The sequence below is a fragment of the Zea mays genome, chromosome 5 (assembly GCF_902167145.1).
Source record: "Zea mays cultivar B73 chromosome 5, Zm-B73-REFERENCE-NAM-5.0, whole genome shotgun sequence".
Taxonomy (NCBI): Eukaryota; Viridiplantae; Streptophyta; class Magnoliopsida; order Poales; family Poaceae; genus Zea; species Zea mays.
The window spans coordinates 168,976,318-168,993,046 of record NC_050100.1 but is presented as its reverse complement, the minus strand read 5'-3'; the positions used below and the strand labels follow the sequence as shown (position 1 = coordinate 168,993,046).

The 16,729-nt window shown below is 46.4% G+C and overlaps 2 protein-coding genes across 2 annotated transcripts; one reads left to right on the top strand and one right to left on the bottom strand.

Annotated features, from left to right (window-relative positions):
• Positions 1-2,428: 2,428 nt before the first annotated feature.
• On the bottom strand, positions 2,429-5,371 carry LOC103628659 (putative 3,4-dihydroxy-2-butanone kinase). The gene is made up of 2 exons (XM_035958899.1): positions 4,243-5,371; positions 2,429-3,354 (listed from the first exon to the last, which is right to left on the bottom strand). The coding sequence occupies exons 1-2, from the start codon at positions 5,369-5,371 to the stop codon at positions 2,429-2,431; spliced, it is 2,055 nt and encodes a 684-aa protein (XP_035814792.1).
• A 1,319-nt stretch (positions 5,372-6,690) lies between these two features.
• LOC100286129 (uncharacterized) lies at positions 6,691-16,516 on the top strand. Its single transcript, NM_001159017.2, has 9 exons — positions 6,691-6,994; positions 8,460-8,506; positions 8,615-9,871; positions 9,964-10,052; positions 11,184-11,286; positions 11,394-11,498; positions 15,541-15,664; positions 15,835-15,996; positions 16,099-16,516. The coding sequence occupies exons 1-9, from the start codon at positions 6,814-6,816 to the stop codon at positions 16,260-16,262; spliced, it is 2,232 nt and encodes a 743-aa protein (NP_001152489.2). The 5' UTR covers positions 6,691-6,813; the 3' UTR covers positions 16,263-16,516.
• Positions 16,517-16,729: the final 213 nt, after the last annotated feature.

The window sequence follows — 16,729 nt, the reverse complement described above, 5'->3', positions numbered from 1 at the left end:
CAGAATAAAAATCGCGTGTCTCGTGTGTTGCTTTTTTGTGATTGTTTCGTTCGCACGAGCTCGCTCCATAGCCACTTGGTTACACTAACACTTTAATAATCAAGTTGGTGGCTATTTAGTGTTTGATTTTACATGATCACCTATTCACCCCCTCTAGGTGCTCTCAATATCCATCCCACACCCACCCAAAAATATAAGAAGGAAATTAAACTCAACTCATCCAATAATATTATTGATCCCAAACCAACCCGTAATTGGGTGGAAACCCATGGAAACCACGTGGTTCAGCTTATTATCTCACATCAAGCCAACTGCATACACATACACTGATACACAGTGACAACTTTATAGTTAGTTTCAATGACATACAAAAACATAGTCCACGACATACAAAATAGTGACAATAATATTATACACTGATACAAAAACAAGTTTGGTCGATGAACATTTAGGTCTCGAGAGAATAACAAAAAACATTTGTTAAAAATCCTTAATGAACAATAATCTTTTTAGCAAGAAACATAAACTAGCAACAGTGGAAGAGTCTCTGATCAAGCTCGAAGCTAGCAAAAGTGGAAGGCACATCTAGGTAGCATCAGAAGCACACCAAACGACGCATAAATCTCCCTGCAAGTGAAAAGAAAAGAATCATGTGTGAACGGTCCCTGGGGCGACAGTGTGTTCGCTTCGTACACAAGAGCGCGCGCCAGGGGACAGGGGGCGTCAGCGTCTAAGTGTGAAAGTGTCTAATTAGCGTCGGTCGTCAGCAGGGGCCAGGGGAGCTCCGTCCACCGAGGCGAAGACTTGGGGAGAGGGGAGACTCCGGCCGCCGGGCAGGATGCGGCCGCCGGCGCATGGATGAACACTTGGGGAGTTAGGATTGAGTTGTGTATGTTGGGACTTGGAACTAAGTTGGGAGTCAACTCGAATACAGTCATGCGGTCTATGGATGAGTGAAGATCTATGGAAACCCACGCCTATACAAACCCATCTACACCCATGGGTATCAACCATTTTGACCCACAATACAAAATAAACCCACCCAACCCAACCCATGCACAATCAAAACCCATCACAACCCACCAAAACAAACTCATTTTATAAACCCATCTAAAATACACGCTTACATCCACCCCGTTTGCAGGCCTAACTTTTATAGATATCCTACCCCTCGTGTTCTTCTCCACCCGGACGAGTCTGCCCTACCCGAGCACATGGCGGTGTACGGCGTGGGGCACCTGGTGCCGGTGGAAAACGTCGCGCGGCGTAGGAGATGATCGAGGGATAGGTGTTGGGGACGGGATGTTCGGCCGCGGTGGTGGGCAACGTCAGTAGCGCCGACGCGTGATGGCTGCCCCGAGCACCACAACAGGCACATTGGAACGTGTCCAAGCTATCTCGTTGCGCCATATGGATTCTTGTTGCTCGAATTTGAATGGGCTCGATTCGACTATGTGTTTATCGAAAGATGAAACATGTCGGAATGGGAAGAAAATAGAGATACTTTTAACTGTTTTGTTAATTAGAACAGAAAATGTAGTATTGAAGAACCAACCTTAAATAGAAAAGGTTAGATAAAGTATAGCAAATTAGAAAGCAAACCAAACCGGCCTTTAGTTTACCATCCATCAACCATCCACTGTACACACAGTATGTTGATGCATCCGCCTGTGCTCTGTTTTCCCTTCATTCCTCCATCGATCTGTGGTCGCGTATGTTCGGCTCCAGTTATGAACATATGCTCACCGCCGACAAGGCAGCTTGGACACCTTTGTCTGCGGCGGCAACGCTCGCTTCGGGAAGCACGGCGAGCAGCCACTTGAAAATCCACTCGTGCCTACTCCGCGTCTGCAGCCTTGCGTACGGCCGATGCGAGGACGTCTTTGTCGTGGAGCTTGAGCAGAGCGCAGAGGTTGCAGAACCTGGTGGCCTCGCAACTGCCAGCGCCAGCTCCATCGCAGCGAGATGGTCCACCAGCTCATCTTCAAGGACCTCCTCGTAGGGCAGACTCGTCCGGGTGGAGAAGAAGAACACGAGAGGCAGAATGTCTATAAAAAATATATTCAACCTTTCTTTCTTTTATTAAACGGCTACATGTATTATAGCGGGTGTGACATTAGAACGAAGTCGGTTGAAACGATGGCAAAGTGGTGAAGACCACTTCTTATAATTGAAGAATTGCAAATTTCTCCAAACTATATGAGCGACTTGCATAGTAGTTGTGTTAACAACACCCTCTCACAAGACTCACCAGACACTCAGGAATCAGTTCTATGTTCTATCTTCCTTTCCAAGTTCATCGTTAGCCAAAAGCCAGGTTACAGACGAGCAGTTTTCCCTCTTTTATAGCTAACAAATATGTGGGCCCTATTACAGCCTATTGACACCAATATACTTCTTGTTGGGCTTAGTCTCTCGGCTACTCTTCTCAGCTTCCCTCTTTCAACAGCTTCAGAAGCCTGCTTCTCCTCGTCTTGCATGGCTTGGCTTCCGTAGAACATCCGGAGCTACCATCCTTAACTTTTGTATAGCACCTAGAGCTGCTGACATTTCCCCCTCCTAGAGATCCAACTTGTCCCCAAGTTGGTACACATGGAAAACTTTGCTGGTGCATATGAAACATCAAGAACTGCTTGCTCAGCTCTTGAGATGGAGCAAGAATCTCGTCATCCTTCATTGATGGTGATGGTGCTAGAGGAACATGAAGCTTTGCTGGTGGACGAGTTCCTTCATAACCAACTGGCCAAGCTAGAGCTTTAGTGAGAACATCAAGTCTCCTCAAAATACTTTGGTCAGACTTCATAACGGTAATGGATAATCCTGCCATATCCAGTGATGTCAATAATGTGCCAGTGTAGACCCTGTCAATAGCAATGTCATACACCAATTGCAACTCAGGAACTGCTGCAATCATAAGTTCCATGATAGGAGTGGCGCCTAATCCATTCACTAGGAGAACATCATTGCAACCCCTTGTGTTAGGAAGATACTGAGTTTCTCGTGACACTATCTGCTTAAGAACATGTTCTGCTACTATATCAACTGACTGGAGTTCAACAACAGCAACACCAAGTTCTCCATGGATTCTAAGGCCAAGCTCCAGTTGCCTTTGACCCAAACTCCCAGAAGTAACTTGCTCTGGCAATGTGCAAACAGAAAGTGCAACTCCCATCGTAACGTCAACTTCAAATGCAGGTTTTGCTTCTTCAGCAACTTTATGCACAATAATTGTTCTAGCTGAACCTCTTCTACCTGCTATTCCTCTAGGTGGGGAAAAAACACAACCAGCTCCAGCAACGACCATCTCCATATTATAGCCTTCAGATTTTGCCTGCTTAAAACCCTCGTCGAGAGCTCCATTCTGACGCATTTCATTAAGAAGGGCATAGGCCTTGTCAACAGTTTTCTTCTTGATATACCCTTTCATCAACTTAAGGTAACTGGCCTCATTAGATGGGAATCCTTCATCAAGCCTCTCAGAGTATAACTTGAGTGCTTTATCTCTGCACCCTTTCTGACAGTACCCCAACATTAGGGTGTGGTATGTCACAATAGAAGGGTTGACCCCTGCTTCCGTCATCTTATCCCATAAGCTGACTGCCTCGCAGAGTTTGTGATGCTTGTAGAGCCAATGAATTAGACAACTGTAAGTGAAGAAATGTGGTACCCAAGTATCAACCATAAGTTCAAGTAAGTCAATGTCAACTTTCCACTGTTTGTTTCTCAAGAGGCCTCTGATCACCAAATTGAACTCATATGTGCATAGCTTATATATCTCATCTGTCATCCCCTCTTCTTCACAACCTTTGTTCATCACCCCATATGCCACATTGGACAGTGTCACACCATCACTGGCAACCACATCAAACAATTCTAATGTTTTCCCAACTTCTCCACTCAAATAGTACACGTGCATCAACATTCTCGCGAGAACCACATCCATCTTCTCCTTAGCCAGCATCATCTGATCCTTTAGATGCAATATCTCATCCATCCTTCCCACCTTCACAAGCACACCCACCATAGAATTGCATGTTAACTCCCACAGCTCGACCCATGCCTCCCTCATCTTTTCCAGTACCTGAAGTGCATGATCTGCATCATGTAGCCTGCCCAAACATGTGATTGTGGTGGCATAAACGTGTTCGTCGGGCTTGACCCAGGCGCCGGTCATTTCACCGAACACCCTGACAGCGTCACTATGCATCCCTCCCCTGACGCAGGGCCTCGTCACGACTTCACACATCTTTGCATCCGTGTAGCACCCCTTGGAACCAGTTACAGCTCGAACAATGGCTAAAATAGAATCAACAGGTAGAGAAGTGAAGACCTCTCTAGAGACAGCAGCGGTCAGCATTCCAGGACCAACAAATCCAGCATGGGCAGGTTCATGGCCACTTTGACCACCTGAGATGACTGCAACTTTGTCATAGGAACTGTGCTCGACCTCAACACGATGAACGACCTTAATCTGAGGGAACTCTTCGAGGTACTGCAGATCTGGGTAAATATCCACCAACCCATTGATGAACTCGGTCACCACATCTTCCACTAGAATAGGGATTCGGGTTGCATTCAAATCAGTAGCTGGTTGTTGATAAGGATCAGCGATTTGTTGGATAATTGGTCCAGTTGTCGCTCCGCTCGACGTAGTTACCAGAGGAATCGACATCGAGGAGCGTGCCACCACCGAAATGGAAAGAGGAACTCCGAGTGCCTTCCGCGCCACGTTGTTCGCCTGATTCCGGATGTTCGTTAGTGCTTCTGCCATCTCCACCCCCTTCGCTTCAATAACCAGACACCACTTCAGGGAGTCAATGTGGCGGCGGTGACGGCGACCCGCTTGCGCTCGCCTGCGCGATGGCGACAGGGGCGCCTGGACGGGGCACGGTTCGGTGCTACCTGTGTAGCGGCGACGGCCCGCGCACGCTCGCCTACGCGGCGGCGGCGACGGTCCGCGTGTGCCCGCGACGGCGGCAGGGGCGCTTGCTCGTCCGCACGGCTGGGGGCGACGGTGGCGCCCTCTCGTGCGTTCACTCGCGACGTGGCCCGCACCGGCGCGCCTGCTCGCGGCGGTGACAGCATGGTCTGTGCCCAGACACGTGCGTGTGGTGGTGAAGCTGGTATCATGCCGCGGATCTGAGGCCGGAGAAGGCATGGACGTTGCTGGCGTGTCGGAGACGGAGCCATCCTTCTCAATGGAGATGACGCGCGCCGATATGGCGTTCGCCACCAGATTCTGAACGGACTTTGGTGCTTCCATCATCCCCACCTCCTCCGCTTCGATTCCTGGCCTCCCCTTCTCGAAGTCGCTCTGATATGTCAGCAAACCCTTGAGCGTGATCTCCATCTTCTCCATAGCAGACTGCATCGAGTCCATACACCGATGAATCCCTCAATTTCCTTCCTCGATTTTCGCCATCAGCTGCGCCATCGGATCTTCGAGGCTCGGCCACGCCATAGTTCCAATTCTCGCCTGAAATTGGTTTGCGACGGTGTGGAAGAACCAGCTCTGATACCAAATGTTAACAACACCCTCTCACAAGACTCACCAGACACTCAGGAATCAGTTCTATGTTCTATCTTCCTTTCCAAGTTCATCGTTAGCCAAAAGCCAGGTTACAGACGAGCAGTTTTCCCTCTTTTATAGCTAACAAATATGTGGGCCCTATTACAGCCTATTGACACCAATATACTTCTTGTTGGGCTTAGTCTCTCGGCTACTCTTCTCAGCTTCCCTCTTTCAACAGCTTCAGAAGCCTGCTTCTCCTCGTCTTGCATGGCTTGGCTTCCGTAGAACATCCGGAGCTACCATCCTTAACTTTTGTATAGCACCTAGAGCTGCTGACATTTGTAACGCACCCACTGGGCCAGTCCGCCAAAGCCCACCATCACCAGCGTCGGGCGTTCATGCGCTCGCGCGCAGCCTATTCAGACAGGCACCTCGCTCTCAAAACCTAGGCTGAGAGAGGAGGGAGGCCCGCCCTTATAAGTGCAACACGGCCCCCTTGGCTAGGCGAGGTGGTACTAACCCAGGGCATGCATACCGGCCCCTTACATCCCACCCCCCTAAGAGGCCCAAAGCTCTCCCAGGCAGCAGCGGCAATGTGGGCTCCGATACCATTTGTAACGCACCCACTGGGCCAGTCCGCCAAAGCCCACCATCACCAGCGTCGGGCGTTCATGCGCTCGCGCGCAGCCTATTCAGACAGGCACCTCGCTCTCAAAACCTAGGCTGAGAGAGGAGGGAGGCCCGCCCTTATAAGTGCAACACGGCCCCCTTGGCTAGGCGAGGTGGTACTAACACAGGGCATGCATACCGGCCCCTTACAAGTTGGGAGTGGGACTCTTGTACAATTTACTTATGTTTATGTTGTACTAGTGACTTTCGCTGGATAAAGTCAAAATAACTATATTTTCTTAAGACACATTACTTTTATTTTTAAGATATTATTTTTTTAAAAAAATACCACATCATCCACGCGGACTTCGTTAACCGCATATCCTTTCTACTTCTGCCCTGAAATCCCATCTTCCTCCATATTGCATGAACGCAGTCCATAATATTTCCCAACACCACGTAACTGACGTCTGGGCCGCGCATTTTTTCTTCGCCCGTTATCATCCTACACGTGGGTTGGTCTACGTGAGCCCGGCCTTGCCTGCCCATCGCCACGCCAACCGGCGATCCTACCACGCATCGACCGTATTAACCCCACGCCACCCTGTCCCTTTCCCCGCGCCACCGCCCTCTCCGTCGCCGCCGTTCGACCGAGCGCCGCTCACCCACCCCACGAGCTCCCGCGCGGGTTCATGTCCATCTCTCCACACGAACGCACCGGAGGAGCCTATTACCCGCGCCCGCACAACCCTAGCCCTAGTCCCCAACATGGCAGCGACAGACGCCGCCACGGCCGCCGCTCCCCTCCGGCATCCGTCTCGCCACCCGGCGCCGCTGCGGAAGCTAGCGACGGCGGGGTCGGCTCGAGCTCCAGTGAGTTTTCCTTTCCACTCGTCCCCCTTCGCCCGTAGATCGATTGAACGATTCCCGATGGGGTTGGATCTGGTTGTTACTTTGAAAACTACCAGCTGCTGTGGTGCTGTTTGGATTACGTGCGTTGTTTGGCTAAGCACAAGCTTCGAAGGGATTTGTGCCCCCTAGCAAGTTTACAGCGTTCTCTTTGCGCATTAGGGACTGATATTTTCAGCCGCTTAAATCATGTGATTGCCTGATTGGCCATGGATTCTACTCCCTCCGTCCAAAAAGTGTGTCACTATGGGATTCGTGCTCGTGAAATATTAACACCATTTGTATTTTAATTAAGTGTATCATGAAAATATATTCAACGATTCATCTAATGATACTAATTATGCACCCTAACTATTAATATTTTCTTATATATATTTGGTTAAATTTGAAAGTGTTTGACTTATCGGAATGTGAGGATGGCACTCTTTCTAGGATGGATGGAGTAGGTGTTATGCTGAGCTGAGAATGATTTGATAGTCTGGGTGGTGCTAGATTTTGTGTGCATAAATGCTCGTGGGATTAGGCTTGGTCAAGCACGTCAGTTAAATGTAGTTTCTGAATGTTTTCTACTATTAGGTTTGATTAAATTTGGATGCAAAACATTTGCTGAGTTTCTGTTTATTGTGTTGGAGGGTGAAAGTATATGATAGATTCAGTCACCCAGGTGATAGTATTTTTCGTTTGGCTCAGTTCTATCCAGCCAAAAATACAGTAGCGATATAATTTAGATTTCATCGTAACCATTGTTTCTTCATGTATATGTGATGGCCACACACTGTTTTTAGTGTACAATATGGTCTTAATCTGCGTGCCTAACTCTATGTATGACAATGATTCAATACATTGCATCAAGAATAAGATTATCTAGGGCACATCTACATCTAGATGTTTAAATCTGACCATATTTTGTGTATCAGCGATAGTTGGCTGAAATTCATATTCAATGCTTATCTGATTCAAGATACATTTTTTTCATAAAAATGAATGTCTTATAGTTAGATCAGCAGTGACTTTTAATTGATAAGTTTTTTTTTACCCTACACTTGGTTCTTTTAGAGCTAGTGAAAAAATATGCTACTGAAGCTCTAGTGCTAGCATTTTGAACTTTAAACAATTAATTTTCATATGGACATCTCCCAGTGTAGTACTAATATTGGAAGTGCATATTCCAATGGCCATGGAGATACTCGCCTTTGATTTGCTTGTTAATTTTCAATTAAGTTGCTCTGTACATGCTGTTGTGTAGTTATACTCGTTATTTCACTTTAACTACCTGGTTGTTATTAAGATCTTAAGTCAGCTTTTCATTATCTGCTCGTTAGACTAGTTGTGTGCATAACTTCATGTTGCATTCTCATTGGTGATGCCACGCCATTTTTAGCCCTCCTGTTTTCAGAGTAATCTTTACAATGCAATTCATATTCTGCAGACCCAGTGGTTCCAGCTATTGGAGAATCTATTAATGCTCCCGAAAAGGTGAAGTGCTTGTGGAGCTTATTGCCATTTTCATCTTTTCTTTCCACATTAGTGTTAAAAACTCCGGTTTCAGCTCTTAACACGTTGATAAAATGCAATAACTTCCAGGTAGTTGGATTTATAATATCTGGGGAAGAGAATGATACATGTACACAAGAGGTTGGCAATGTTTCAGAATGCCACTCTTCAGAACAGGGGGATTCCGGTTTGCCTGTAGATAATTTTGGCTCAGTTGGGTCATATCCTGAGAGACCTAAAATGGTGGGATCCCTTCAGGCTGACCATTTGGCTTCAGGTTCTACTGGACTGGGTAATGGGACTCAGATAGCTGCCAGGAAGAATCAGACCGTGAATGCTAATCACCTACTGAATTTCCAGTATGATCCTATTTCTCGGCCACAGCCCAGAGGCCCTAGAACATATCTTCCGAGAAGACAAAGGAAGATAAAACCTTACAACAAGGATCTGTTCATCCAAGCAAACTATAAGTTTGTTGTATTGGATACTGGGAATTACCAGATTGATTCAATGGATCCTGATAAGATGCTTCAGTGGGAAGATATTATCTGTGTAAGATACTATAGCCCTTCTGAGGTACAATGCCCTATTTGCTTGGAAAGACCATTGTGCCCACAGATCACATCATGCGGACACATATATTGCTTTCCATGCATTTTACGTTATCTAATGATGGGCAAAGATGATTATAGAGGTGAGTGTTGGAAGAAGTGTCCTCTGTGTTTCATGATGATATCATCAAAGGATTTGTATACAATACAAATTACTCAAGTCCAGAATGTCCGTGCTGGTGACGTTGTCACATTTACACTTCTGAGCAGGTCAAGAAATTCGCTCACTCCTTCCATCAAAAGCTCCTCCAGTGAAAGTTCTACAACAGATGAAGAGCATTATAATGTTTTCTCAAAGTTTATTTTGACATCTGATGTGGAGTTGTCTGTTCGAGATGCAAAATTGGATCTTAGTAATTGGTTGCATATGGCTGACTTAGGCCTTGTTGATGACTTGGAGAAACTTCCATTTGTTTCTGCTGCTTTGGAGCAACTGGAAGAGAAGACGAAATATTGGATTGATTACAGAAATTATGGTGGTAGTCCTCCATCAAAAGATAGCTTCTCTCCTGGATCTAGTTTCAAGTCTAGGAACTCTTTTGATGTGAATACTTCTCAGCAGATGAGTGAGCACAAGATCTCTCTTTCAGATAGAGATATGGTCAATGGTATTTCAGAACTCTCCATGTCTCCCGAGTTGAGTAAAACCTCTGGTAAAGGAACAATATCTAAAGTAAATGAGAAATGTACCACAACCATTGATTCAAATGAACATGACCCATACACATTTTACCAGGTCTGAGATTTTCAAGCTTTTGATGCTGATGAATTTTTCATGTTGTGGTTTCACATATTCAGAGTTCCCGATGGTTTTAAATATTGTTGCAGGTGTCAGATGGCCAACACCTAATTCTCCATCCACTAAACATGAGATGTCTTCTAAACCATTTTGGAGGTTCTGATATGCTTCCACCTAGGTAATATGATCTTTGCTTCTTCTCTGAAAGTTCGAGTTCTATCATCCCTTCTTTACACACTATTTTGTTGTTGCCGTGCAAGTGCAATTCTATTATGGTAGTGTAACTTGCATTCTATTTAAGGAATAAGGACATCAAGATACCAACTTAAAATGCCCTTATTTGCTTCTAGCAATATTGGTATGCCCTTATGTGCTTCTAGCACCACAATTTACCTGAATGTCCAAGAGCACAGATAATGCCTACATGCAACATGTGAGGCATGTTGTACTCTGCAGCTACAGTTGACCTGTGAGCCTGTGACAATTAGGTTACTGGAAGGGCTTGATGTTTGCATATTTATTTTCAGCATTTGGTCCAATTAAAGATGTTTTGTGATTGGGTTCTCACAAATGTGCTAATTGTTAAATCGAGTGTGCGATTTTAGTTGCCTTAAGCCAATTACTCCCTCCTGACATAAAAACATGTTGTTTAGGACAAGATTTGGTCATACCTTAATAAGAAGTACAAATATCCACAATTTTCTCATTATTTAATTGGAAACATTAAGTGATGGATTCAGGAATTTCTTGGAGTCTGGTTGGTCCTCACTATACAAGAGTACTTACCTACAACATTATATGCTTATCCTTTATAGAAGAAACATTTTTTTTGATCCGGCGAGCCGGCGACCACCCTGGGTCGCTGCATGGTGGATCTGTTGGTGGAAACACGTAAGATTTATGTGTAGTTTTGTATTCAAGTAGACTTGCAAAATATCAGACTTGAAGGATTTTAAAAATATTTACTAGAAGAAATTAGTGATCAAAGATATGCATCAAAGGCATTGCAAGGTCAAATGCAACAAGTATTTTTGACCGGAGGTAGTATCAATTATCTCAATCCACCATACCTGTTTCAAGTCATTTTTTCTGCAGCCATTGTTTACCAAGTAGCTCTAGGATTAGTTTTTGTGCCACACCCTTTGTGGAAGATTTTTTTTCTGTTGCAGACCCATATTGTCTTTGAATAAAAACTAGTTTGAAATGCTACCACAATGCAAGTATCTTTTGACACTGTAATGCTGTTGCTGTTTTTTATTGGTGTTTGAATCACTTTGATGTTACTAACTTCGCTAATTTGTACACACAGAATAACTGCCAAAATATTGGAGCTGGAAACTGTAACACAGTCTGAGGCTATAAGGAAGCGCTATCGGTTTTTGAGTCACTTCTCATTAACAACTACATTTCAGGTAATTTTGGTATTCTTATTGGCAGGCCACATGCAGGTCAAGTTGGTGTGAAGATCAACTTTTGCTCTTGGCCAATGACCATGCCTCACATTTGACACATTATGCAGTTCTGTGAAATTGACTTGAGTGATGTAGTGTCTCCTAACTCACTGGCTCCATTCTTGGATGAAATCAAGAAGCGTGAGAAACAAAGAAAACGAGCCGCCAAGAAGGTAGGTAACAAGTTTGTTTGCTGCATTGCACATTAGTTTGTTGAGCCATTCAGAACTCATCAGAACTATCATGTGCATTAGGGTAGTACAGACTGGGGGTCAAAACCACCAGGTTATCTGGCGGAGAGCAGCCAATTGCAGATTTTAGTTTACAAAAATTGCAAACTAAAGTTTCTTGAGGTCCGAAATATGGATCGTCCTAGGAGCCATGATATAAATGGCTTGAAACTGTTCAATCGTGAAAGCGGCCAGGTTTTGGGGAACCGTATCTGAAAAATCTGATGATCATTCTAAAGAATGTCACTTTGATTTGCCTGTGCTATGTAGCAGTCAACCACTTCGGATTTGCTAGATCTCCTGAATTGGGTAACTGTTAAAGATAGTTGATGAATATTAGGGTCCGTTTGGATGTAGATATTTGAGATGTTAGAATTGAATTAGATCCAATACCAAATTTGTCTAGTATTGGAAATGGGTTTCAATACAAATATGTTGTCTGGATGTATGTGTAATTGCAATTCCATCCAATACCTAGAGTCTTGGCTCTGAATCGTGAGAGACACTTTTTAGTTAAAGTCCAATTCCAAGAAATTGATCTTTAATTCCAGCTCTGAATTCATTAGACAACCAAATAGTAGAATTCAGAAATCCTGATTCCAATTCCCAATTCTAGTCTTGAATATCTACATCCAAACGGGGTATTAGGCATTTGTATATTTGCTTTCTCATTGCTTAACAATGATGTCTGTACAATGTCTAAAAGCAAAACTAAAAAAACTCGGCCGTGGAAGATGTCATGGACATAATAGGGAGCGAGAGGCAACAGCCAGGCTGGGATAAGGCTAGAGAATAAGATTGAGATGAGCTGGGATAAGGTTAGAGAATAAGATTGAAATGAGAGAATTGTGGAGAGTTTGTTAGCATCAGATAAGTCCAAGAAAGTAGGAGTTAGTTGAGAGTTTGTAGGAGAAGTTGGTTAGCCATAGGGCTATTTATAAGCCGCATGGCAGCAGAGAATAAATCAAGCAAGATCATTAACAAACCAATCTCTCTCCCTTGCAATGACCCTCTCAAGCGCCTAGGGCTGCTACCCTAGAACCAAGCCTGCGGCAGAGGGGTATAACCTCGCCGGAGAAGACAGCTATCCCCATGGACCGAAGGTCCATGACACCTGGTATCAGCTCTAGGTTATCCTCACCACCACCAGCCGCCCATCCCTCACCTAGTATCAGCTCCAGGTTATCCTCACCACCACTAGCCGCCCATCCCTCACCACCACCAGCCGCCGCGCCATCTGCCGCCGCAACGCCCTCCCACCCGCCCTCTCCAACTCTAGATGCATTCACTCGGCTCGAAGAGAAGTGGGATCAATTCGTTGTGATGTTCCACCGCTACAAGGAGAAGACAGAGAAGGAACTCCAAGCAGCGGTGCGGCTTCAGGCGGCAGCGCGAGGGTTCCTGGCACGCCGCCAGGTACAGTTCCTTCGTGGGGAGAAGCACCTTGTTGTGGCCTCCAGGGCCACCCCATGGCCGTCATCACATGAGCAGGCCGTGGTGCGCCTGCAAGCCGCAGTGCGCGGCTTCCTTGTTAGGCGGGCGGTGCGGAAGCTGCACTTGCTGATCAGCTCATCGCTGCACCTGCACCAACTCGCAGCCTGCGCGCCCAACCACCAGGTCTCGTCTATACTTTTTGAACCCCCTGCAGAAGTTGAGATCTGGGTATGCAGCCCCCCTGCACGGCCAAAGAGGGTCGTCTCCTTCATTCGGGCAACTGCCTTGGTGCTGGACAGACCCAACATAAGAACGGGCTGGTTCCTCCACCTTTCATCCAACGTGAAGTCCGCAGTTCAGCTCTTTCCTTGGGATCCAGGAGGACAGGAGGACATAGCTGCAGTTCAAATTTATATTTTAGTTCCACAATTATTTTGTATTTTCGTCTTAAATAATAAAGGTAAGCCGAGATGTAAAAGACTTAACCTTAAGTCGTGTCAGGTAAGTCTATGGCAGCTCGAGGACGAGTTGGTCCTCAAGGGAGGGGGAGATGTCATGGACATAATAGGGAGCGAGAGGCAACAACCAGGCTGGGATAAGGCTAGAGAATAAGATTGAGATGAGCTGGGATAAGGTTAGAGAATAAGATTGAAATGAGAGAATTGTGGAGAGTTTGTTAGCATCAGATAAGTCCAAGAAAGTAGGAGTTAGTTGAGAGTTTGTAGGAGAAGTTGGTTAGCCATAGGGCTATTTATAAGCCGCATGGCAGCAGAGAATAAATCAAGCAAGATCATTAACAAACCAATCTCTCTCCCTTGCAATGACCCTCTCAAGCGCCTAGGGCTGCTACCCTAGAACCAAGCCTGCGGCAGAGGGGTATAACCTCGCCGGAGAAGACAGCTATCCCCATGGACCGAAGGTCTATGACAGAAGGAAAGACCGCCCTCCCGGTATAATACAAAGAAGAGACCGAAACAATGGCCCGGCTGTGAAAAATCCCCGAAACCTGCCCTCCATCACTAACGGGCCGATGTCGACCGTCCACTCTGCAATGGCCTAACTGGAGGGTGGCACACAGGACATCGTAGCCCGAGAGCGGATGGGGTACAACGGGGGGATTTTTTTAAACCAAGCCGGAAAATTTGCCCCCGAGGGGAATCGAACCCGGGACTTGGAGGCGCTACTTGGAAAACTTATTCCTTATATTGCTTGGTTGTCTTATATTTGTTGGTTCTTTCCCAAAAGTAGCATGGCAACTGCAACTAGGAATGCAAGCAGCGCAGGCCAAACCTGCTAACCTACTGGGCTACTGTGCCTCAAGCCCTCGTAGACCTGTGCCACGAGCCTGTAAAACAGGAGCGGCTCGACGCCCATCGTCCACTTGGCCCAATGGTGTCGCGGGAATGCGCAGGGCTAAAGGAGCGTGCTATTGCGATCTACGAAGGCAGAAAGGAGGAGGAAAACCGAGGAGCTGCCAATCTGCCCCTAGACGCTGAACACACAATCCTCCTTCAAGCGTGCGGGCCTCCCCTGCCTCAGTGTGCGCTCCCTCCTGTCATCCTCCATAGCAGCGGTGGCCGCGGGGTTGATGTTCTTGTTGGAGGCGTCATCTGCGCTGCCATCCTCATGTGCGCTCCGGAACACGAATGCAGCCGTGGAGCCTAATTGTTGAGAAGGACCGTGTTCTCGTCTCGACTTTCATCTGCAAGAATTTTTCACCTCTGGACATTCATAGTACGGCACCACATCCATCGTTGGATGGCCTTGGCCGGCTCGTCGTTATCCATGGCTACGACACAGGTGGAGCAGGATGGCGGTTGTGGCGTTGCCAAACCCAAGGCTACTAGGCAGGCTGATCTCCTGGACAGCCAGAACAAAATGAGGCTCGGGCTACCTGCTCTGCACGGACCAGAACCAAGACCTTCATGCACATGAGCATCCACACAAGGGGTAGGAGGCCACTTCGTTGGCCATGGGTGGGTTGCGTTTGCAGTCAGCGGCAAGGGGGACACGAGTGAAGTTGCATCAGCAATGCGGCGCTGTGCAGGCTGCCACATAAACCTGCAGAAACATTCGGTGCTGCTTGAGCTTCTGCATGTGTCTGAAAAAGCTCTCGAAGCTCATGCGGACGTGGGGAGGGCTGACCGCTGCCACCCCACTTGCATCATTGACTGCAACTGGATCGAATGGGAAGAATCCCATTGGGGGATGGTGAAGCCTTTTACAACTGGTTTTGACAGCTAGTCAATTTTTAAAGAGGCACGTGGAACCTAGTATATGTCTAGCAAGGATGCACGCAGAATCATCAGGCATAATATAACTCGCAACTCTAATTCACAATGCTTATCACCTACAAATTGATTACCTAATTGGTTAATTTGGACCAAGCCATTTCTGAAAATTTAGATGCAATTGGAATCCAAATACAGTATGAGTAGATCATTCAATTATACAAGAGCCATTGAGTTTTCATGGTTTGCTTTCCATGTTGCTTATGTAGTTGTGTGTGGCATGTTCTGGCTCCTTTTCACATGTTTCCTCTGTTTTGTAGGAAGAAAGTGAGAGAGTGAAGGCGGAAGTTGCTGCTGCTGTTCAGGCATCAGCTATGCGATTTGAGTATACAAATTCCTCTCAAAGTCACAACGATGTCATGTTCTCTCTGGATGACTTTGAAGGTAAATTTACTGAACTTCGGATGGTGTCCCTGCTTGTTCTTGATATCCTTAATATCACAGTTTTCTGATTGCATTTGTCTGTTGCCCATTTTCTCATCTGCTTTATTACGCACATCTGAGATTTGGTTCATTCTTGTTGGTGCTGATTTTGATGTCTCTTTGCACTGAAGCCCTGGGAAACAACGCTGGGCCGTCCACCAGTCCACCAGCGAGTGAAAGGAAGCTTTTCTCTGATGTAACACGCTTGGGTTTTGCATCTGCTCAAGACTCACCTCCCTTAAGACTCGGAACTGGGGATGCAAATGGCCAAAGTGAAACCTCGAGAGACCAAGGTACGTGATACCTGGTCTGTTTAGGAGTTTGGACACTTGCAGTGTATTAAAACCTGATTTCCATTGAACTCCTGGCGGTAACGATATATTTGTGTTATGCAGGGCCGTTAGCGACACCCGCATTATCATTTGCCAGCATCATATCTTCCAGTAGAGCCGTGACTGCAGCTGACAACTCGGAGATGCAGAAAGCAAATGGCGCTGGGAAGAAGGGTAAGAAAGCAACTAGAGTGCTTTTGTCGACTGGTGGTGGCCGTCGATACTGAAGGACTATAGATGCATTGGAACGAACAGTTTGGTTGTTTCCATATAATGCCGTAGCTCAATGCAATGTGCATAGTACATAACCTGGCTGGGATACGCTTGTAAGTTGTAACACTGAGCGGCAGTCGTGTGTGTTTTGCCTTTCTTGTGGGTGTGCTTGCGTTGTGCCCACATCCTGTCCCTTGCATGATCTGGAAACGAGCGCAGAGAAGCGTGTACCATAACTAATAAAGGTGGCGCAACACTTTAGTTGTGGAACGCCGCTAGTCTGCCCGGAGTGTCAAAATCTCCAAAAATGTGTACTTTTGATCATTGAACATAGTTCATCAGGGTTCAAAGATTGTCTGACTCGCTCCATAGATCGACGTGTCATGTTAATCGTTTGTTGATCGACAAGTGGGCCTCACATGAGTGGCGGGCGACTTTGGGCGGGCCACCGGTGCAAAGGCACTGTATTTCGTCTAGGATA

Coding starts and splice junctions, on each gene's coding strand:
- LOC103628659 (XM_035958899.1), bottom strand. CDS start 5,371: ATGCAGTCTGCTATGGAGAAGATGGAGATCACGCTCAAGGGTTTGCTG. Junction 3,355..4,242: donor CTACACGGATGCAAAGATGT/GTGAAGTCGTGA, acceptor GTCAGAATGGAG/CTCTCGACGAGGGTTTTAAG.
- LOC100286129 (NM_001159017.2), top strand. CDS start 6,814: ATGTCCATCTCTCCACACGAACGCACCGGAGGAGCCTATTACCCGCGC. Junction 10,053..11,183: donor TCTGATATGCTTCCACCTAG/GTAATATGATCT, acceptor TTGTACACACAG/AATAACTGCCAAAATATTGG. Junction 11,287..11,393: donor CATTAACAACTACATTTCAG/GTAATTTTGGTA, acceptor CACATTATGCAG/TTCTGTGAAATTGACTTGAG.